A 20,901-nucleotide genomic window follows, 5' to 3' on the forward strand; every position below is an offset into this window, starting at 1 on the left:
GCTACTGTGGCACCAAAGCAATTCATTTTATCGTACTTGAAATAACCAAAAAATGCTGGATGAACTCAGCAGGGCAGGCAGCATCTATGGAGGGGAATAAGCAGTCGATGTTTTGGGCCGAGACCCTTCATCAGGACTGAACAAAAAAGACACATACGTTGGAATGCTGACTTCAGTTCAGCACTCAACACAATCATTCCTCAGCACCTGATTGGAAAGCTGAAACTGCTGGGCCTGAACACCTCCCTCTGCAACTGGATCCTAGACTTCCTGACTAGGAGACCTCAGTCAGTTCGAATTGGTACCAGCATCTCCAACACCATCCCACTGAGCACGGGGCCCCCCAGGGCTGTGTGCTCAGTCCACTGCTGTTCACTCTGCTGACCCAGGACGGTGCTGCAACACACAGCTCGAACCACATCATCAAGTTTGCCAATGACTCGACCGTGGTGGGACTCATCAGCAAGAGCGATGCGTCAGCATACAGAGAGGAGGTGCAGCGGCTAACGGACTGGTGCAGAGCCAACATCCTGTCTCTGAATGTGAACAAAACAGGAGAGATGGTTATTGACTCTAGGAGGACACAGAGCGACCACTCTCCGCTGAACAGTGATGGCTCCTCCGTTGAGATCGTTAACAGCACCAAATTTCTTGGTGTTCACCTGGCGGAGAATCTCACCTGGTCCCTCAACACCAGCTCCATAGCCAAGAAAGCCCAGTAGCGTCTACTTTCTGCGAAGGCTGAGAAAAGTCCATCTCCCACCCCCATCCTCACCACATTCTACAGAGGTTGTATTGAGAGCATCCTGAGCAGCTGCATCATGGCCTGGTTCGAAAATTGCACCATCTCGGATCGCAAGACCCTGCAGCGGATAGTGAGGTCAGCTGAGAAGATCATCGGGGTCTCTCTTCCCGTCATTACAGACATTTACACCACACGCTGCACCCACAAAGCTAACAGCATTATGAAGGACCCCACACACCCCTCATACGAACTCTTCTCCCTCCTGCCATCTGGCAAAAGGCACCAAAGCATTTGGGCTCTCACGACCAGACTATGTACCAGTTTCTTCCCCCAAGCCATCAGACTCCTTAGTACCCAGAGTCTAAATTGACATCTACATTATTTATTATTATATTGCAATTTGTCCTCTACTGTGCCTATTGTCTTAATTATTATTGTACTGCGCTGTTGTGTGCACTTTATGTAGTCCTGTGTTGGTCTGTAGTCTAGTGTGGTTTTTGTGTTGTTTTACGTAGTTCAGTGTAGTCTTGTGCTGTCTCACATAGTCTAGTGTAGTTTTGTGTTGTTTCATTAGCACCATGGTCCTGGAGGAACGTTGTTTCGTTTTTACTGTGTACTGTACCAGCAGCTTATGGTAAAAAATGACAATAGACTTGACTTGAAAGGAACAGGTGAAGAACCTGCAAGATATTTCGTGTTTATTAGTACTTGAAATAAACTCGTTTTTGTTTAAAAACAAAGCACACTTCCAAAACAAAACTGATTCAAAAGTGCGAGATTGAAAGTATATTTATTCTCAACGTATGCGGTGTACAACCGAGATCGTTTCTTTCCACAGGCACCAAACAGAAAAGCCATTCAAAGAAAAACATCAACCACCCACCCCACGCAAAAACATGTGCAAACGGCAAAAAGCAAGCAAAAAATATGAGAGTATAAAAACAAAATCGCAAGGGTGGAGGCATATTCATGCTGAACTTTAAATGTTCACAAAAGCTTTCTAACTGGTTGCATCGCCGTTTGTTATGGAGGGGCGCCTGTACAGGATTGGAAGAAGCTGCAGTAAGTTGTAAATCATGGGCACCAGTCGCCCCATCACCCAGGACTCCACACTGGTACTGTCAGGAAGGAGGTACAGAAACCTGAGGGGAGGGCACACACTCAACGACCCGGGAACAGCGTCTTCCCCTCTGCTATCCGGGTTCTGGATGGCAGCAGCCACGGCATAAAATCCCTTCTTTCCCTTTTGTTATTTATTTTTGTAATCTGTGGCAAGGCTGATTTCACACCCCGCAGGTCAGTGATTCTCACTTTGGAAGTGTTGCTCTGCAGAAGAGCAGAGAGGCGGAGTGAATTTCGCCAGAGGAACGAGAACGCCTGTCGTGCGGAGAGGTTTGGCCGCGCCGAGAGCCCGTACGGCAGCTGTACTGCGGACGTGTGATTGCGGCGGGTCCCGAGTGCACATCCCCGGGCCCCGGGCCCTGTCCGCCGTACACCCCCGGCTCCGCCAGCGACCATCACAGCCGGCCGGCTGACCGACCGAGCGACCGAAAATGGCTGCAGACTGGGCCGAGATCCGCCGGCTGGCGGCCGACTTCCAGCGAGCGCAGTTCGCCAGCACCGCGCAGAGGTAGTCAGAGTGGAGGGGATGAGGGGGGAGAGATGGAGGGGCAGCGGGAGGACGGGTAGGGAGGGGAGTGTGGAGGGAGGGTAGGGGTAGGGAGGGGTGTGGAGGGAGAGGGGGAGGGGGGAGGGAGGAGAGACGGAGGGGAGTGTGGAGGGAGAGGGTAGGGAGGGGAGTGTTGGGGGAGAGACGGAGGGAAGTAGGGTGGTGGTGGACAGTGGTACGCAAAACGAGTCATCTATAGAAAGGCTCCTGCTTTATCCGGCTGCCGTATAGAGCCCCCTCCCCAAGGGTATACCCCAGTACACACGCACCCCAAATCCCCCCGGGTACTGCCACCCTACCCCGGGGTACACATTTCCTCTCCAACCCTCTCAGGTACACATTCCCTTGCTACCCCACTCACTTCCTATAACGACTGCGCTCAGTTCCCTTCGGCCTGAAACTTTCAGCAGCCGTGCATCCCGCGTTAAAGGCCCAGTTCTGCAGAGACGGGTGATGGTTTAGTTCAACTTTGTGTCAGTCCCGTTTTCCTATTTAGTACTAATTGGCCTTTCACTGATCACTTTACCTGTCGTCGTGCTTTAACGCTTTATGGACTCTAAACAAAAATCAACGGCTGTATGTCTGAAAATAATCTACATTGACATAAACCTTACCATTTTAAAGAAAACACATGTGCGAAGCAAGTGAGTAATTTTGGAATTGTTACTTCCAAACTTGGAGACTGCAGTTGCTTCCATATGTTTGAGGATTACAGAGCTGTTGTGCATTCTGAAGTTACTCACTTTCATGTAGTATCTTCAAAGTGCAGTTTCTAATTCCACCCTGTGGAACCACAATACCGTCGAAGAGATTAGCTTTATTTGTCATAAGTAGATCAAAACATGCAGTGAAACAATCTGTGCCCAGAGTCACATTATCCTGTTCCAGTTGGCCCCTCCACCACCCCATCTATCACATCAATCACTGCGCAGTAAACTCTAACCCACTTTGCTGTCCATGTTGAACATGCCAGTATTTATGCACTTTTAAATCCATATTTGTACTTTCACCTCTATCTTTATTTTCATATAATTCTTTTTCCTTTAAAATTATTGAACTTTTTTTTGTTGTATGTCATGCCAACAAACCAGGACAAATCCCTAATGCAGGTAACTGCATATGGCGAATAAATTTGATCCTTGAAAAAGATAGGAAAGTTTCTCCGGTTAGCGGACCTTCATGCCGCTCTGACGTAGTGGGGAACCGCGTACAAGGCAAGTTACAGAAGTGGTTTGCCATTGCCTTCTGCCGGGTGAGTTTCCAAAGAGATCACCAGCTCGTAACCCAGCACGGATGGAAAGTGTGCAGGGGAGCCAGCTGGATTCAAACTCAGGACCTTTCGTCCCAAAGTCCAGCACTGATGCCACTACGCCACCAGCCTAAAGACAAGAAAATCTGCAGATGCTGGAAATCCAAAGCAACACACACAAATGCTGGAGGAACTCAGCAGGTCAGGCAGAGAAATTAATGAATAGTCGACATTTCGGGCTGAGACCCGTCTTCAGGACTGGAAACAAAGGGGGAGGATGCCAGAATAAAAAGGTTGGGGGGTGGAGGAGGATAGCTAGAAAGTGATTCGTGAAGCTAGGTGGGTAGGAAAGGTGAAGGGCTGGAGAGGAGGGAATTCGATCAGAGAGGAGAGTGAACCATAGGAGAAAGAGAAAGAGGAGGAGACACAGGAGGAGGTGTTAGGCAGGTAAGAAGAGGCAAGAGACCAGAGTGGGGAAATAGAAAAAGATTGGGAGGGAGGGAGAGGGAAATAAACTACTAGAAGGAAAAATCAATATTCATGCCATTAGGTTGGAGGCTACCTTAAAAAAGACATATAGTTTGAGTACCCCCTATTTGAAATGCTTGGGGCCAGAAGTGTGTCGGATTTCAGATTTTATGGGATTTTGGAATATATAATGAGATAGCTTGAGATCACCATAATTCCCGACACTGAATTTGTGTGCTACTGGTAAGCAGTCTTCATCTTACACTTCATCACACATCTGTACTGATACAGCTGTTCATGTTGGATTTTCATCAGCAATGATCTTGGCAAACTCATCAGTGAATTTCTTTGCTGCTTTGTGATCAGCAGATGCTTTATCACCACAAATCTTTAAATTTAATGCTATGCCTTTTGTTAAATCTCTGTAACTGGCCTGTTGAATATTCACAATTGCCTTCAATTTCAGTTCATTGTGATAGACCTTTGCTTGTTTCATGATCAGCGCACTGTGAAGCAACATGTGTTCAGTCTGACGAATCCACTGTTTCAATGCATTATCCAGATCTTCACTTTTTGCTTTATTGAGTGTTTTTCTATTTTTGATTGACTGCTGTTTATTACATATGTGAAATCACTTCTCGGAACTGTGTGGTGCGCAGCGACTTGTGCATCAACCTTCCCAGCGTCTTGGAGGATTTTCCATTTGTGATGTCATGTCAGCACTGAAAAGAATTCCACATTTGAAAGTTTTTGGATTTTATAATTTTGGATAAGGGCTAGTCGACCTGTATTTTAAAAATGAGCAACATAGTATTATGCAAAAGTCTTAGGCGCATATATAGCTAGGAAGCCTAAGACTTTTGCACAGTACTGTAGTAATTTCATGCATTGCACTGTACTGCTGTTGGGGAAAAAAATGAGTGATGATAAACCTGATTCTGATAAGGGTCTGTATTGTGGACTGAGAGTGAGAAGGGGACGGGGAGAGGGGAATCATGTTTAGGAAAAGAGGAAGGGAGAGAGGAGGGAGAGGAAAGCACCAAAGAGACATTCTGTAATGATGAGTAAACCAATTGTTTGGAATCAAGTGCCCTTGCCTGGTGTCTCGGGGCTGGGTGTGTCTGCCCCTGGCTTTCCTCTGCCACCTGACCCACAACTCTCCCGTGGCGTTCCTCTCTCACCATTCTGAACATCCTTTGCTCCTGCCAGGTTACAAACGTGCTCTCCGCTCCACCTTGACTGATACAGTACTGTGCATGCACTCTAGCTATACATATGTGCAGAAGACTTTTGTGCAGTACTGTAGATCTGATTTTATTTACAATCTCATTTCTGTAGGTTATCGGAACGAAACTGTGTTGAAATTGTTGCTAAGCTGATAGCGGACAAACAGTTGGATGTGATACACACATTGGATGGTAAGGAGTATATCACTCCAGCTCAAGTTGCTAAAGAGATGCAGGATGAGCTGTACATTCATGGAGGTGAGTTTGCAAATTGTATGCCACTTGGTAATTGGAACTCCCTTCAATCAGGATATAGCACTGAAGTAGGATATTTGGCCCAATGAGTTTCTGTCTTCACTTTCAAAGAACAAGCTGGTTCATTCCATCCATGTAATTCTTTTTTCTTAAAACATTTATCAATTTAAACTTTTTCAATGGACATATTTGATGGCCAGAATAGCCTAATTCTGCTGTTGGGTCTAAATGGTCTTTACCAGATCTCTGCTAAATTTTAAGAGACTGTATAAAGGCAATATGAATTTAATGTGAAAACTATGTTATGTACCCCGTAACTGGATTGCCAAACCAGCAGAAATGGACCACTTAGTTGGAGTCTGGATTACTGGAACTAAGAAAGTTTTATTAAAGAAATAAGTAACACAGTACTCTAATAGTAAGGATAGAAATGCAACAGGTTAGCAATGATAAAACACACATGTACACAGAACTAGGATAATAGGATCAATCAAGCTCTATGGCAGTCTAGGGGTAAAATTATCAGTCTCAAGTGACACAGAGTTCAGTTCAGTTTCAGTTTGCAGTAATCGCCGTCGTGCCGTTGGGGGGAGAGAGAGAAAGCGAATGCTGATATTCAGATCGGATTCAACAGACCTTTGATGTTCCTCGCAGTTAACTTTCGGCATGCGCCGTTTTTAATGTCTTCTGAGGTCACCGACTGTGACCCCTCCGTTCCGGATACGACCGTTCTTCCACAGTGAACCCGGCACCCAGGCAAGGGTGGACACACACACCAGGTTCCCGCCGATCGTACCTTCTCACCCTGTGCGTCTATGGTTGGTCCCGCGAGCAGACCTCCAAAACTCCCACCAACTTGTGGGGGCACACCGCTTTTCCAGGGTCTCGTTATCTCGTGGTGTCGTGTGTGTCCCTCGCCTTAGCAAACCTGTTCCTTTTATCCCCCTGCTGGGGTATCGCCTGTCCATCAGACTTCAAACAGTTCAGGTTCAAAGCAACCGGTCTCTGACAATACTCGGAACTGTGTCTCCTTTTTGTTAATCCCTCTCGTCTCTCTCTCTCTTATTAGCATTTTGAATGTTTCCCCAATTTGTCTCTTTCTTATCTCTCTTATCGGCATCTTCTGATAACTTGGTCACACCCCTACCCTTCAAAGGATTTTTACCGGGGTAAAAATTATAGGCATGAATACATTATTAGATACACACAAATATACACGTTCATCAGCTATTTGGCTAATACAGAGAATTTTAAGTTGCCAACACCTTGACAGACAGTCAGCAATCACATTTTCCGTTCCTTTTATATGTGTTATTTTAATAATCCTCTAAGACCAGGCTCCAACTTAGCAAACTTCATAGTGGCCAAAAACACTAATGGGTTGTGATCAGTGTAACTTCTCAGTGCTTTTCCCAAGATAACAAGAGTCGTCCTGGACCAACTTAGCATTCTTTGGCAAAAGCTTAGTAAGAGGGTGGGTAATATAGAAACATAGAAAATAGGTGCAGGAGTAGGTCATTCGGCCCTTCGAGCCTGCACCGCCATTTATTATGATCATGGCTGATCATCCAACTCAGAACCCCGCCCCAGCCTTCCCTCCATACCCCCTGATCCCCGTAGCCACAAGGGCCATATCTAACTCCCTCTTAAATATAGCCAATGTACTGGCCTCAACTGCTTCCTGTGGCAGAGAATTCCACAGATTCACCACTCTCTGAGTGAAGAAGTTTTTCCTAATCTCGGTCCTAAAAGGCTTCTCCTTTATCCTCAAACTGTGACCCCTTGTTCTGGACTTCCCCAACATTGGGAACAATCTTCCTGCATCTAGCCTGTCCAATCCTTTCAGGATTTTATACGTTTCAATCAGATCCCCCTTCAATCTTCTAAATTCCAACGAGTACAAGCCCAGTTCATCCAGTCTTTCTTCATATGAAAGTCCTGCCATCCCAGGAATCAATCTGGTGAACCTTCTTTGTACTCCCTCTATGGCAAGGATGTCTTTCCTCAGATTAGGGGACCAAAACTGCACACAATACTCCAGGTGTGGTCTCACCAAGGCCTTGTACAACTGCAGTAGTACCTCCCTGCTCCTGTATTCGAATCCTCTCGCTATAAATACCAGCATACCATTCGCCTTTTTCACCGCCTGCTGTACCTGCATGCCCACTTTCAATGACTGGTGTATAATGACACCCAGGTCTCGTTGCACCTCCCCTTTTCCTAATCGGCCACCATTCAGATAATAATCTGTTTTCCTATTTTTGCCACCAAAGTGGATAACTTCACATTTATCCGCATTAAATTGCATCTGCCATGAATTTGCCCACTCACCCAACCTATCCAAGTCATTCTGCATTCTCTTAGCATCCTCCTCACAGCTAACACTGCCACCCAGCTTCGTGTCATCCGCAAACTTGGAGATGCTGCATTTAATTCCCTCATCCAAGTCATTAATATATATTGTAAACAACTGGGGTCCCAGCACTGAGCCTTGCGGTACCCCACTAGTCACCGCCTGCCATTCTGAAAAGGTCCTGTTTATTCCCACTCTTTGCTTCCTGTCTGCTAACCAATTCTCCATCCACATCAATACCTTACCCCCAATACCATGTGCTTTAAGTTTGCACACTAATCTCCTGTGTGGGACCTTGTCAAAAGCCTTTTGAAAATCCAAATATACCACATCCACTGGTTCTCCCATATCCACTCTACTAGTTACATCCTCAAAAAATTCAATGAGATTCGTCAGACATGATTTTCCTTTCACAAATCCATGTTGACTTTGTCCGATGATTTCACCGCTTTCCAAATGTGCTGTTATCACATCTTTGATAACTGACTCCAGCAGTTTCCCCACCACAGACGTTAGGCTAACCGGTCTATAATTCCCCGGTTTCTCTCTCTCTCCTTTTTTAAAAAGTGGGGTTACATCAGCCACCCTCCAATCCTCAGGAACTAGTCCAGAATCTAACGAGTTTTGAAAAATTATCACTAATGCATCCACTATTTCTTGGGCTACTTCCTTAAGCACTCTGGGATGCAGACCATCTGGCCCTGGGGATTTATCTGCCTTCAATCCCTTCAATTTACCTAACACCACTTCCCTACTAACAAGTATTTTGCTCAGTTCCTCCATCTCACTGGACCCTCTGTCCCCTACTATTTCTGGAAGATTATTTATGTCCTCCTTAGTGAAGACAGAACCAAAGTAATTATTCAATTGGTCTGCCATGTCCTTGCTCCCCATAATCAATTCACCTGTTTCTGTCTGTAGGGGACCTACATTTGTCTTAACCAATCTTTTTCTTTTCACACATCTATAAAAGCTTTTACAGTCAGTTTTTATGTTCCTTGCCAGCTTTCTCTCATAATCTTTTTTCCCCTTCCTAATTAAGCCCTTTGTCCTCCTCTGCTGAACTCTGAATTTCTCCCAGTCCTCAGGTGAGCCACTTTTTCTGGCTAATTTGTATGCTTCTTCTTTGGAATTGATACTATCCCTAATTTCTCTTGTCAGCCACAGGTGCACTACCTTCCTTGATTTATTCTTTTGCCAAACTGGGATGAACAATTGTTGTAGTTCATCCATGCAACCTTTAAATGTTTGCCATTGCATATCCACCGTCAATCCTTTAAGTGTCATTTGCCAGCCTATCTTAGCTAATTCACGTCTCATACCTTCAAAGTTACCCCTCTTTAAGTTCAGAACCTTTGTTTCTGAATTAACTATGTCACTCTCCATCTTAATGAAGAATTCCACCATATTATGGTCACTCTTACCCAAGGGGCCTCTCACGACAAGATTGCTAATTAACCCTTCCTCATTGCTCAAAACCCAGTCCAGAATAGCCTGCTCTCTAGTTGGTTCCTTGACATGTTGGTTCAAAAAACCATCCCGCATACATTCCAAGAAATTCTCTTCCTCAGCACCTTTACCAATTTGGTTCACCCAATCTACATGTAGATTGAAGTCACCCATTATAACTGCTGTTCCTTTATTGCACACATTTCTAATTTCCTGTTTAATACCATCTCCGACCTCACTACTACTGTTAGGTGGCCTGTACACAACTCCCACCAGCGTCTTCTGCCCCTTAGTGTTACGCAGCTCTACCCATATCGATTCCACATCTTCCCAGCTTATGTCCTTCCTTTCTATTGCGTTAATCTCTTCTTTAACCAGCAACGCCACCCCACCTCTCCTTCCTTCATGTCTATCCCTCCTGAATATTGAATATCCCTGAACGTTGAGCTCCCATCCTTGGTCACCCTGGAGCCATGTCTCTGTGATCCCAACTATATCATAATCATTAATAACAATCTGCACTTTCAATTCATCCACCTTATTACGAATGCTCCTTGCATTGACACACAAAGCCTTCAAGCGCTCTTTTACAACTCTCTTAGCCCTTATACAATTATGTTGAAAAGTCGCCATTTTTAATGCTTGCCCTGGATTTGTCGGCCTGCCACATTTACTCTTCTCCTTAGTACTTTTTGCTCTACCCTCACTTTACACCCCGCTGTCTCTCTGCACTGGTTCCCATCCCCCTGTTGTGAACTAACCTCCTCACGCCTAGCCTCTTTAATTTGATTCCCACCCCCAACCATTCTAGTTTAAAATCACCTCAGTAGCCCTCGCTAATCTCCCTGCCAGGATATTGGTCCCCCTAGGATTCAGGTGCAACCCGTCCCTTTTGTACAGGTCACGCCTGCGCCAAAAGAGGTCCCAATGATCCAAAAACTTGAATCTCTGCCCCCTGCTCCAATCCCTCAGCCACGCATTTATCCTCCACCTCATCGCATTCCTACTCTCACTCTCGCATGGCACAGGTAGTAATCCCGAGATTACTACCTTTGCGGTCCTTTTTCTCAACTCCCTTCCTAGCTCCCTATATTCTCCTTTCAGGACCTCATCCCTTTTCCTACCTATGTCATTGGTACCTATATGTACCACGACCTCTGGCTCCTCACCCTCCCGCTTCAGGATATCTTGGACACGATCAGAAATATCCCGGACCCTGGCACCAGGGAGGCAGACTACCATCCGGGTCTCTGGACTGCGTCCACAGAATCGCCTATCTGACCCCCTTACTATCGAGTCCCCTATCACAACTGCCCTCCTCTTCCTTGCCCTACCCTTCTGAGCTACAGGGCCAGACTCTGTGCCGGAGGCACGGCCACTGTCGCTTCCCCCGGGTAAGCTGTCCCCCCCAACAGTACTCAAACAGGAGTACCTATTGTTAAGGGGTACAGCCACCGGGGTACTCCCTATTACCTGACTCTTCCCCTTCCCCTTCCTAACCGTGACCCACTTGTCTGCGTCCTGTGGCCCCAGCGTGACCACCTGCCTGCAACTCCTCTCTATCAACTCCTCACTCTCCCTGACCAGACAAAGGTCATCGAGCTGCAGCTCCAGTTCTGTAACGCGGTCCCTTAGGAGCTGCATCTCGATGCACTTGGCGCAGATGTAGACGTCCGGGAGGCTTGGAGACTCCAGGGCCTCCCACATCCGACACCGAGAACAGCAAACTGCCCTCACACTCATACTGCCCCTCTCCTCAAATAACAACAGAAAATGAATGCCAAACCTTCCTTGCCTCGCCCGTTTCTGCCTAAGCCCGTTGAGCCGAAGCCCTTAAGCCTTCACTCTGCTCCCGGCTCACTCCGCCGCCCGCTCTATGAGGCTCTGTTCCTTTTAAATCTGCCGTGCTGCACAGCCCGACGTCACTCGCCTGCGCAGTCCCGCCTCTCAGAACGCCGTTGGAGAAAAAAAAATAACGAAAATTTCAAAAATATCTTTCTCGGCACTCCCACTCAGACTCTCAGACTCCTTCTTCGAATCAAACCCGAAGCAGGATTTCTGCCCTTTTAAATCTGCCGCAAAGTTCTTGCAAAACTTCCTATAGTACCCCACCATCTCCAAGAACCTTCTCAGGGCTCTCTTGTCTGTCGGGGTTGGGACGTCAGAGAGATAGCCCGCACCTTAACTTGCATCGGTGCCAGCTGCCCGTCTTACCACAAATCCTGGATAAGTGATTTCTCCCTGGCCGAATTCACTTTTTGCGAGGTTCACTGTCAGGCTGGCTTTAGACAGCCGTTTAAACAGTGCCACAATGTGCTTTCCCCACGTGTCACTCCGGACCACTACATCGCCAATATACACTTCTGTGTTCTTTAGCCCTTTTGTCACTGAATTAATCATTCTATAGGGGTGTTGCTCACTAGGCTGACCTGATGTGACAACAACTCCATACCCAGCTCTTTGCATCACCTTGGGACATTTGGACCTATGTGTGCGTGCCGTTTAATTAGCTCTCTTACGGGTCGCTTTGTTCGGGGATTAAGGGAGAGACCTTATCAGCAAAACTCATCAAAACAATAGACACCTCCCATCTGGTCGGCCCCATACTTATCTTTTCAAAATGGGTTTTCCCCTTATCAGGTGGCAGCCTAGCCTCATTAATTTTTGTGATAACACCGACTAAGTTTGTTCGCCTATCGTGGCAAGCTGTTAACATATCAAAAGCCTGTAACTGTGTCAGCTTACGTCTGCAATAATCAATATCATCCTTCCTCCTGTGCAGCAGTAAAACTCTTTCATGATTCTGCCAACTGTTTTCCTCCCCCCAAAATGTCCACTGAGGGGTATCTTGTGGGCCAGGTTAAGAATCTCATCCCCATAAATTTTTGGCACCATCCCCCGTATCTCATCTGCGGGCACGGTACTTGGTCTCTATTTCTTCCTTAGTACTCCCTCCTTCACATAATAGCCCACTGGCTCCCTTTTTAATTCTGCGTCAGAGAGAGCTGTCTCCGCCGAAACCATCAGCTCCTCGTCTCGCTCCTGTGCCTGTACAAATTCCTTCTTGGCTAATGCTAAGTCTGCCGCAGCTCCCTCACTTCCTCCTGTTCCACTACGCTCCTCCTTTTCACTTTCTGACCCCCCCCGGTACAAGGCTGGTAAAAACGTCTCGGCCAATTCTATAGTTACTTCGGCAGCCTTTCTGGACACACGCCGAGTCACTGCGCCAACGGGATAAACCTGTGAGTCCATGGGCGGGGCCTCAATGCTGGCAGGCTGGCTTGTCAGTTTTACTGCTGAGAACACATTTCCGCTGGCAAGGTCATTACCGAGTAAGACTTCCACGTCTTTCATCAGTAGTTCGGGCCTTACCCCGATTGTGACCAGTCCGGAGACCAAGTCGCTTTTCAGGTGTACCTGGTGCAAAGGTACTGCCTCAGTCCCTTCCCCAATGCCTTTTATGACCCTGACTTTCCCAGTCTCGGTCTCTGAACTAAAGTCTAACACACCCTTTAATATCAATGACTGACACGCTCCCGTGTCTCTCCAGATCCGTACTGGAACTGGGTTTAACCCTTCCTTCACCGACACCAATCCAGCCGAGATAAACCTCTCGCGCCCTTCCTGAACTTTAAAAGATCTCTTCTCTCCTAGCGGTTTGCTTACCAGCTCAATACAGCCAGTTGGAACCGCTGTTTTCCCTTTTCCCGTCTCCTTCTTTGGGGCAAAGCACCTGGACGCGAAGTGTCCGACTTTCCCACAATTATAACATACGACCCCAGGAGACTTCCTACCAAACTGCTCCCAGTCTACCTTATCCTTCTCACTAGTCCCCGGCTTACTTTCTGACTTTTCTGGCGGACTCTCCCCGCTGTCCTGACTACCCTTCTGGTAGCCTTTACTCGAGCAAACTTCGTTTTATGTGTCAACTCGTATTCATCCGCTAACTTAGCAGTTGCGGCTAAAGTGTCTGCCTCTTTCTCATCTAGGTAGGGTCTCATACCTTCAGGGACACAACCTTTAAACTGCTTAATCAGGATTAGCTGTAGCAGTCTGTCATAATCCCCATTGACCCCTTTCGAGGCACACCAACGCTCACAATATGTCTGCATCTCACGGGCAAACTCTAAATACGTGCGGTCCCACTGCTTCCTTGCATTCCGGAACCTCTGCCGGTATGCCTCCGGGACCAATTCATAAATCCTGAGGATGGCCTCTTTCGCCACCTCATACCTCTGGGCATCTTCTGCGGACAAAGCCGAGTAGGCTTGTTGGGCTTTTCCTTTAAGTACACTCTGAAGCAAAACAGCCCACTTATCCCTCAGCCAGTCCTGACTTGCAGCAACTTTTTCAAAATGGAGAAAGTACCGATCAACATCGGTCTCGTCAAATGGGGGAACCAGCCTAACCTCCTGGGTCGCCCTGAACCCTCCACCTCAGTTCGGCATGGGCCCCTGCGCTGCCATCATCTTTAACCTCTCCAGCTCAAATTCTCTTTCCTTCTGTTTCTCCAACTGCCTCTCTTCTCTCTTTCTCTCTCTCTCTCTCTCCCTCCCTCCCTCCTGCCATTCTAACTGCTTCTCTCTCTCTTGCCGTTCTGTTTCTCTTCGTGTTCTAGCTGTCTTACCCGGAACTCAAGCTCGAGTCTCAATTTTTCCATCTGCACCTGTACTGCGTCTCCACCTGGTTTTCCCATAGATATCACCTCCAGCTCCCTTTGGGGAAACACACCTTTAGACACATAATGCTCTGTGATAGCTCTGTGCATCTCCTCTCTCCTCATTGTTGACTTCCCCTTAACAAGATTCGACCGTTTGGCCACAGCTGCCAATTCTACTTTCCTGGCATCCTCTAATGCCTCCAAGGTTGGCGCCTTTAGAAATTCCTCAATCTCCATTTCTGCTGTTTGCCTTTTCTTTCTTTCGGGAATTTTAACCCAATCAATTTACTCCGTCCCAAATTTAGCATTCAAAATTGCGGACGAGAACCCCACTTATGTTATGTACCCTGTAACTGGGTTGCCAAACCAGCAGAAATGGACCACTTAGTTGGAGTCTGGATTACTGGAACTAAGAAAGTTTTATTAAAGAAATAAGTAACACAGTACTCTAATAGTAAGGATATAAATGCAACAGGTTAGCAATGATAAAACACACATGTACACAGAACTAGGATAATAGGATCAATTAAGCTCTATCGCAGTCTAGGGGTAAAATGATCAGTCTCAAGTGACACAGAGTTCAGTTCAGTTTCAGTTTGCAGTAATCGCCGTCGTGCCATTGGGGAGAGAGAGAGAAAGCGAATGCTGATATTCAAATCGGATTCAACAGACCTTTGATGTTCCTCGCAGTTAGCTTTCGGCGCGAGCCCTTTTTAATGTCTTCTGAGGTCACCAACTGTGACCCCTCCGTTCCGGATACGACCGTTCTTCCGCAGTGAACCCGGCACCCAGGCAAGGGTGGACACACACACCAGGTTCCCGCCGATCGTACCTTCTCACCCTGTGCGTCTATGGTTGGTCCCGCGACCAGACCTCCAAAACTCCCACTAACTTGTGGGGGCACACCGCTTTTCCAGGGTCTCGTTATCTCGTGGTGTCGTGTGTGTCCCTTGCCTTAGCGAACCTGTTCCTTTTATCCCCCTGCTGGGGTATTGTCTGTCCATCAAACTTCAAACAGTTCAGGTTCAAAGCAACCGGTCTCTGACAATACTCGGAACTGTGTCTCCTTTTCGTTAATCCCTCTCGTCTCTCTCTTATTAGCATTTTGAATATTTCCTCCATTTGTCTTTCGCTTATATCTCTTATCGGCATCTTCTGATAACTTGGTCACAACTATAACTGATGTTGGAAGGTATAGTCCAGCATTACTGAGTCATGATCAACATGGGCACATTTCACTTTATAGAACTTATTCATTACCCATCTTAAGCCTTTTATGTATGTAATAACTTAACTGATTATGAATTAAGTGTATAATGTATTAAATACATTCTACCGATACACCATTGTCAAAATCCATCTAAAGAAAATCACTTTGTAAAAGGCTCTCACATTTCATATCTGTAGTTGGTGAGAGGAAAGCCAGTATGAAAGATCAATTTTGCCTATTGTAAAAATTGCGTCATTTACCATTCACAAAATAATTCTGTGAACGGCTCTCAGTGTGCACATGTCTATCTTTCGCTGTTGACTTCCACTGTATTTTCTGTGGCCAAAAGTTAGGATTTAAAACTTAAACAAGGGAATGATAGTGGAAGCATATGTACAAATGAATGAACAGTCAATGTTTTAGGCTGAGACTTCTTCAGAACTGAGGAATTTGAATCTTGTTCAAAGTTAATTTTATTATCAAAATACATATATGTCACCCAATACTACCCTGAGATTCATTTTCTTGCAGGAATTCACAGTAGAACAAAGTAGTGAAATAGAATCAATAAAAACCTAAATGCAAATATTAACAAGTAATAACTATTAAATAAATAAATGAATGAACTGATAAGATTAGTTATAGAGTCCTTGAAAGTAAGTCCAAAGGTTGTGTTCAATGATCAGTGTTGTGCTCCGTGAAGTTATTTCCTCTGGCTCAGATACCTGATGGTTAAAGTAAAATAACTTCCTGCACCTGGTAGTATGGGACCTCTTTCTCCTGTACCTCCTTCCTGATGGTAGCAGTGAGAAGAGAGCATGGCCTAGGTGATGGGGGTCCTTGATGGATGCTTCTTACAGCAGTACTTCTTGTACTAGATATACGCAATGGTGGGAAGGGTCTAATATGGTGCGGAGTATTTTTCTGTTGCACTTTAGGAACAGTATTGGATATATCTGTTTATCAATGCCTTTCTGTCTTTCCTAAAAAATTATTTAAAGACCTGTGTTTACCTGTCCATCGCGGGTAAAGCCCTCCCCACTATTGAACACATCTGCATGAAGTGTTGTCCCAAGAAAGCAGCATCCATCATCAGGGACACTCACCACCCAGTGGTCATTCTCTCTTCTCACGGCTGCCATCAGGAAGAAGATACAGAAGTCTCTGTGCTCACACCACCAGGTTCAGGAGCAGTCATTACCCCTCAGCCATCAGGCTCTTCAGCCAACTCACTCAACTTCCCTTGCCCTGTCATTGAAATGTGCCCACTACGAGTGTGCTTACTGCGAGGGGATCCTGGAATGCCCCTATTAACTGTTTGGAGAGAGACATTTATCATTGATGGTTTGTTTGGAAAGGAGAGAGAGAGAGAGAGAGAGCGAGACAGAGTTATTTACCACCGATATGTTGCTTTTGAAAAGAGAGAGAGAGAGACAAAGATTAACGGTTGGACTGTCACTTTAAGGCATTGGAAGTAACTTTGGATTTCTACTGAGTTTGGAGTTGGAGACAGCACTGAGCAGCTCATAAGTTGCTATGGTGACTGAAGGCAGTATTATTTAATGGACACTCGATGTTATGATTTTCAGCTTGTTATTGATGTTACTTCCAAGGACAGGTTGCCTGCTTGTGCATTTCTTCACAGACAAAGGAGGGAGGGACTCTTTGAGTGACAGGTGATGCTCAGCCTGGTGGGATAAATGGGAGATCAGATGATACAGACCTCAGGACACATGATCTGGACACTAAATGAGCATTGTTGTGCCTGCAGAGAAAGTGGGTTTTGGAGGATCGATCCAAATTGCTATTCCATCGGTGAAGAAGGGGTTGAGTGTTGGGGAGTTGTCTGTGTGTCCACCCTCGCCTGGGTGATAGCTCCACCACAGGAAAACCGGTCCCCCTGGTTAAAGTCACAGTCGGTGACTTGTAAAGGATTTCGGAGGACGACGAGAAGATCGACGGCATCAGCTCACCTGAAAACTCAACTCACTCTCTCACTGTCTCTCCATCACTACTCAACTAAATACCACGAACTGAACTGAACTGAACTTTACTCAACATCGTAAGACTGTATCTTTTTACCCCTAGACTTAAAGAAGCTTGGTTTTCATACATATATATTCCACACTTACTTTTATATATAATCAATGCTAACCTGTTTGATTTATCTACATTTATATTACTGTATTGCATAGTTACTAATAAATATTATTAGTTTATAGCAATACGAGACTCCAAAGTGTTTTCCATCTCTGCTGGTTCTTTATCCCCGTCACAGGGTACGTGACATTACTTTCAAGGACTCTTTGTCTCATGCTGTCAAAATTTATTCCTTGTTTATTTATTATTATTATTCCTGCTTTGTGCATTTGCTGTTTGTCTCCTCCAGTCTGTTTCAGTGCCCCAGCTGGACGGTCTTTCATACATGCCTACAAGAAAATGAATTTCTGCGTTGCATATGGTGACATATATATACCATAATAAGATTTACTTTGAACACTTTTTAACAAGCTTGAACTTAAGGTTTCTATCTGATATTTTCAGCTGAATTCAGATTCTAATACTGTAGGTTTCCCACTCCTGTTTTGCCATCTTTTCCATAGATTTTTGGCAAATTATAGATAGATTTTTTAAAAGTAGGAAAAAGGTACGGTTTTGAAAGCTATGTTTTGGGTGAATATTTTATTAGAGGGAACAAAAATGGCTATTCAACTTTTATATAAATTTTAATTTGCCTTTTTAAATATTTAAAGTGATCTGTGATTATATATGCAAACCCCTAATGTTGTTTTTCAAAAGTCAGTAAAGACTGGTGAAATCACTAAGGACTGGAAGTGGGCTAATGTTGTCCCGGTATACAAGAAGGGTGTCTGCACTGACTCTGGTAACGGTAGACCAGTAAGCTTCATGTGTATTGTAGGTAAGATAATGGAAACAATAACAAAGAATGAAATGGAAAAGCAGCTGATAAGAACAAGCATGTTAGCAGAAAGTCAGCATGGGTTCAGAAAGGGGAAATCATGTTTTACTGATATGCTGGAGTTCTACGAAGGGGCAACTACAATTTATGATAACAGTAATGGTGATATAATTTACTTGGACCTTCAGAAGGCTTTTGACAAGGTAGCTCACAAGAAGTTAATTATCAAATTCCAGGAGGTAGGGATTCAGGGTAAGGAGCGTGAATTGCCTCAAAAACAGAAAACAAGTTGTGGTGAGAGGATCACTTTCACACTTAGAAGATGTTAAAACTGGGGTTCCGCAGGGATCAGTTTTGCGGCCACTGTTGTTTTTAATTTACATTAAGGTTTTGGGTAAGCACATAACAAATAAACTAGTAAAGTTTGCCAATGACACAAAATTAGGGGGCCGGGTTGATAACATTCAGACAGCAGAATCAACAGTTAGATCTAAACAAAATCCAGATGTGGGCAGATAAATGACAGATGAAATTTAATACAAGTAAATGTAAAATATTACATACAGGAAGTAGAAATATTAGATATAAACATACAGTGGGGGTCTTGAGTTAGAAAGTGCACTGCACGAGAAGGATTTGGGCGTCCCAGTAGACCCATCACTATCAGTATCTAGACAATGCACAGGAGTGATTAAGAAGGCTAACAGAATATTGGGCTATATCATGCGCTCAATGGAGCTCAAGTCGAGAGACGTTCTTGTTAGGCTTTATAATGCTCTTGTGAGGCCACACCTTGAGTACTGTGTACCATTTGGGTCTCCATATCGTGTGAGAGATGTGAAGGCACTGGAGAGAGTCCAGAGAAGGATGATGAGACTCATTCCAGGTCTGCAGGGTATGAGCTGGGAAGATAGATTGAAATAATTAAATCTTTTTAGCCTAAGTAGACAGAGAATGAGGGGAGACAGGATAGAAGTGAACAAAATCATTAAGGGCATCAGTAAGGTGGATACTAGCTGCTACTTCAAAATTAATCCACATTAAAGACCCGAGGCCGTAGTTGGAGACTAGTTAAAGGGAGATTTCAGACTAAAATCAAGAAGGATTTCTTTACACGGCAAGTTGTGAACATATGGAACAAACTACCTAGTTGTGTAGCTGAAAGTAGTACCTTAGAGACTTGCAAATCTAAACTTGATAGTTACTTCAACACACTATTTGAATAGGAAATTGGCAAGCTTTGTTGGGCTGAATGGCCTCTTCTTGTCTAAAAACTCTCTAATGTTCTACTTCCCTTACTTTTCAGGCAGGATAAATATTGTGGATCTTCAACATGTGAGTAAATGTTTTGTTTAAAATCTTTATTTTAATTTTGCACATTGAATGTCCAGTTTGAGTTTAATTTTAGGTTCAGATGTCTGCAATCTTTTAACAATGACCAAATTAAAGCAGTGAATGTATTGTTGGTGCCTATTTGTATAGACAGACCTGGCTCTGATGTAAAACCCTTGAAAGAAACTAGTTTGGACAGAACCATAAGGTTAAAAATAAATCTCTCTCAGAACAGAATACTTTAGATTATGAGGACACGCAGTCCTCTTTTAGTGTCATTTTTAATGCATGCATTAAGAAATGATACAATATTTCCTCCGGTGTGATATCACAAAACACAGGACAGACCAAGACTGAAAAAACTAACAAAACCACATAATTATAACATATAGTTACAACAGTGCAACAATACCATAACTTGATGAAGAACAGTCCATGGCACAGTAAAAAGTTCAAAGTCTCTCGAAAGTCTCACATCTCACGCAGACAGGAGAAGGAAGAAAACTCTCCCTGCCATGCTGACTACAATCCGACTCTGAGTCATCCGAAAACTTCGAGCTCTGATCAGCCCTCCGACACCAGGTACCGACCACCATCTCTATCCGAACGATTGGACCTCAATCTCGGTCGCCAGCAGCAGGCAAAGCCGGGGATTTTGGGGCCTTCCCTGGGAAGATTCTCGATCGCCCAGTAACAGCGGCAGCGAACCTGCATTTCAGAAATTTCTCCAGATGTTCCTCTGTGCTTTCACGTCTGTCTCCATCAAATCAGAATTGTCCACGGCCCCTATTTAACGGATACGATATCATTTTCACCGGAGGGCTGCGCGCACTCGGCACGCTGCTATCTCCTCCTCCCACCAGAGGAGTACTTTAAGTTTGATTTGGGACACTAACAATGCTTAGTTAATTTGGCTACAGACCAAGTGCTGCTAAACGGAATAAGTCAAGGTGGTTGGCATGGAGATGGTGGACCAAAGAGTCTATTTTTGTTCTGTCTGACTCTATGCTGAAGGGCGCGAGACAATCTGCATGAGAAAACTAACTTTAGTCTAGTTTTTTTTTTGTAATAATTTGTAAATTGTCCATGTTGTAATTAGGGCAATGAAGTGATCAGTTCTCTGTTTGAGTACCTACCTTGTATCGCATGTAAATAAGAGGAGAGAAGCAGTCAAGCCCACACTGTTTTTGACACAATGTATATTTATTAAACCCCAACTACCATGTTATGATAATACATGCAACATTGCATTAGTTGCTTTCAAAATGCAATTTGTAGGCAAATAATCAGTTTATGAAGGGTATTCTGCGCAGGTACACAAAATGCACACAGGTTTTTTTTGCCTCTGCTGTGATTTCTGAACAA

General features: G+C 44.9%; 1 protein-coding gene across 1 annotated transcript in view; it reads left to right on the forward strand.

Moving 5' to 3' along the window:
• The first annotated feature begins 1,958 nt into the window (after positions 1-1,958).
• The window catches only part of ufl1 (UFM1-specific ligase 1), a 111,069-nt gene continuing 92,126 nt past the window's right edge, over positions 1,959-20,901 (forward strand). Inside the window, exons 1-3 of the mRNA XM_072251669.1 lie at positions 1,959-2,375; positions 5,470-5,615; positions 19,511-19,539. Of these exons, the coding sequence (XP_072107770.1) occupies positions 2,299-2,375; positions 5,470-5,615; positions 19,511-19,539 (252 nt within the window). The 5' untranslated portion in view covers positions 1,959-2,298. The remainder of the gene's footprint in view (positions 2,376-5,469; positions 5,616-19,510; positions 19,540-20,901) is intronic.

The sequence above is a fragment of the Mobula birostris genome, chromosome 2, assembly GCF_030028105.1.
Source record: "Mobula birostris isolate sMobBir1 chromosome 2, sMobBir1.hap1, whole genome shotgun sequence".
Lineage (NCBI taxonomy): Eukaryota > Metazoa > Chordata > Chondrichthyes > Myliobatiformes > Myliobatidae > Mobula > Mobula birostris.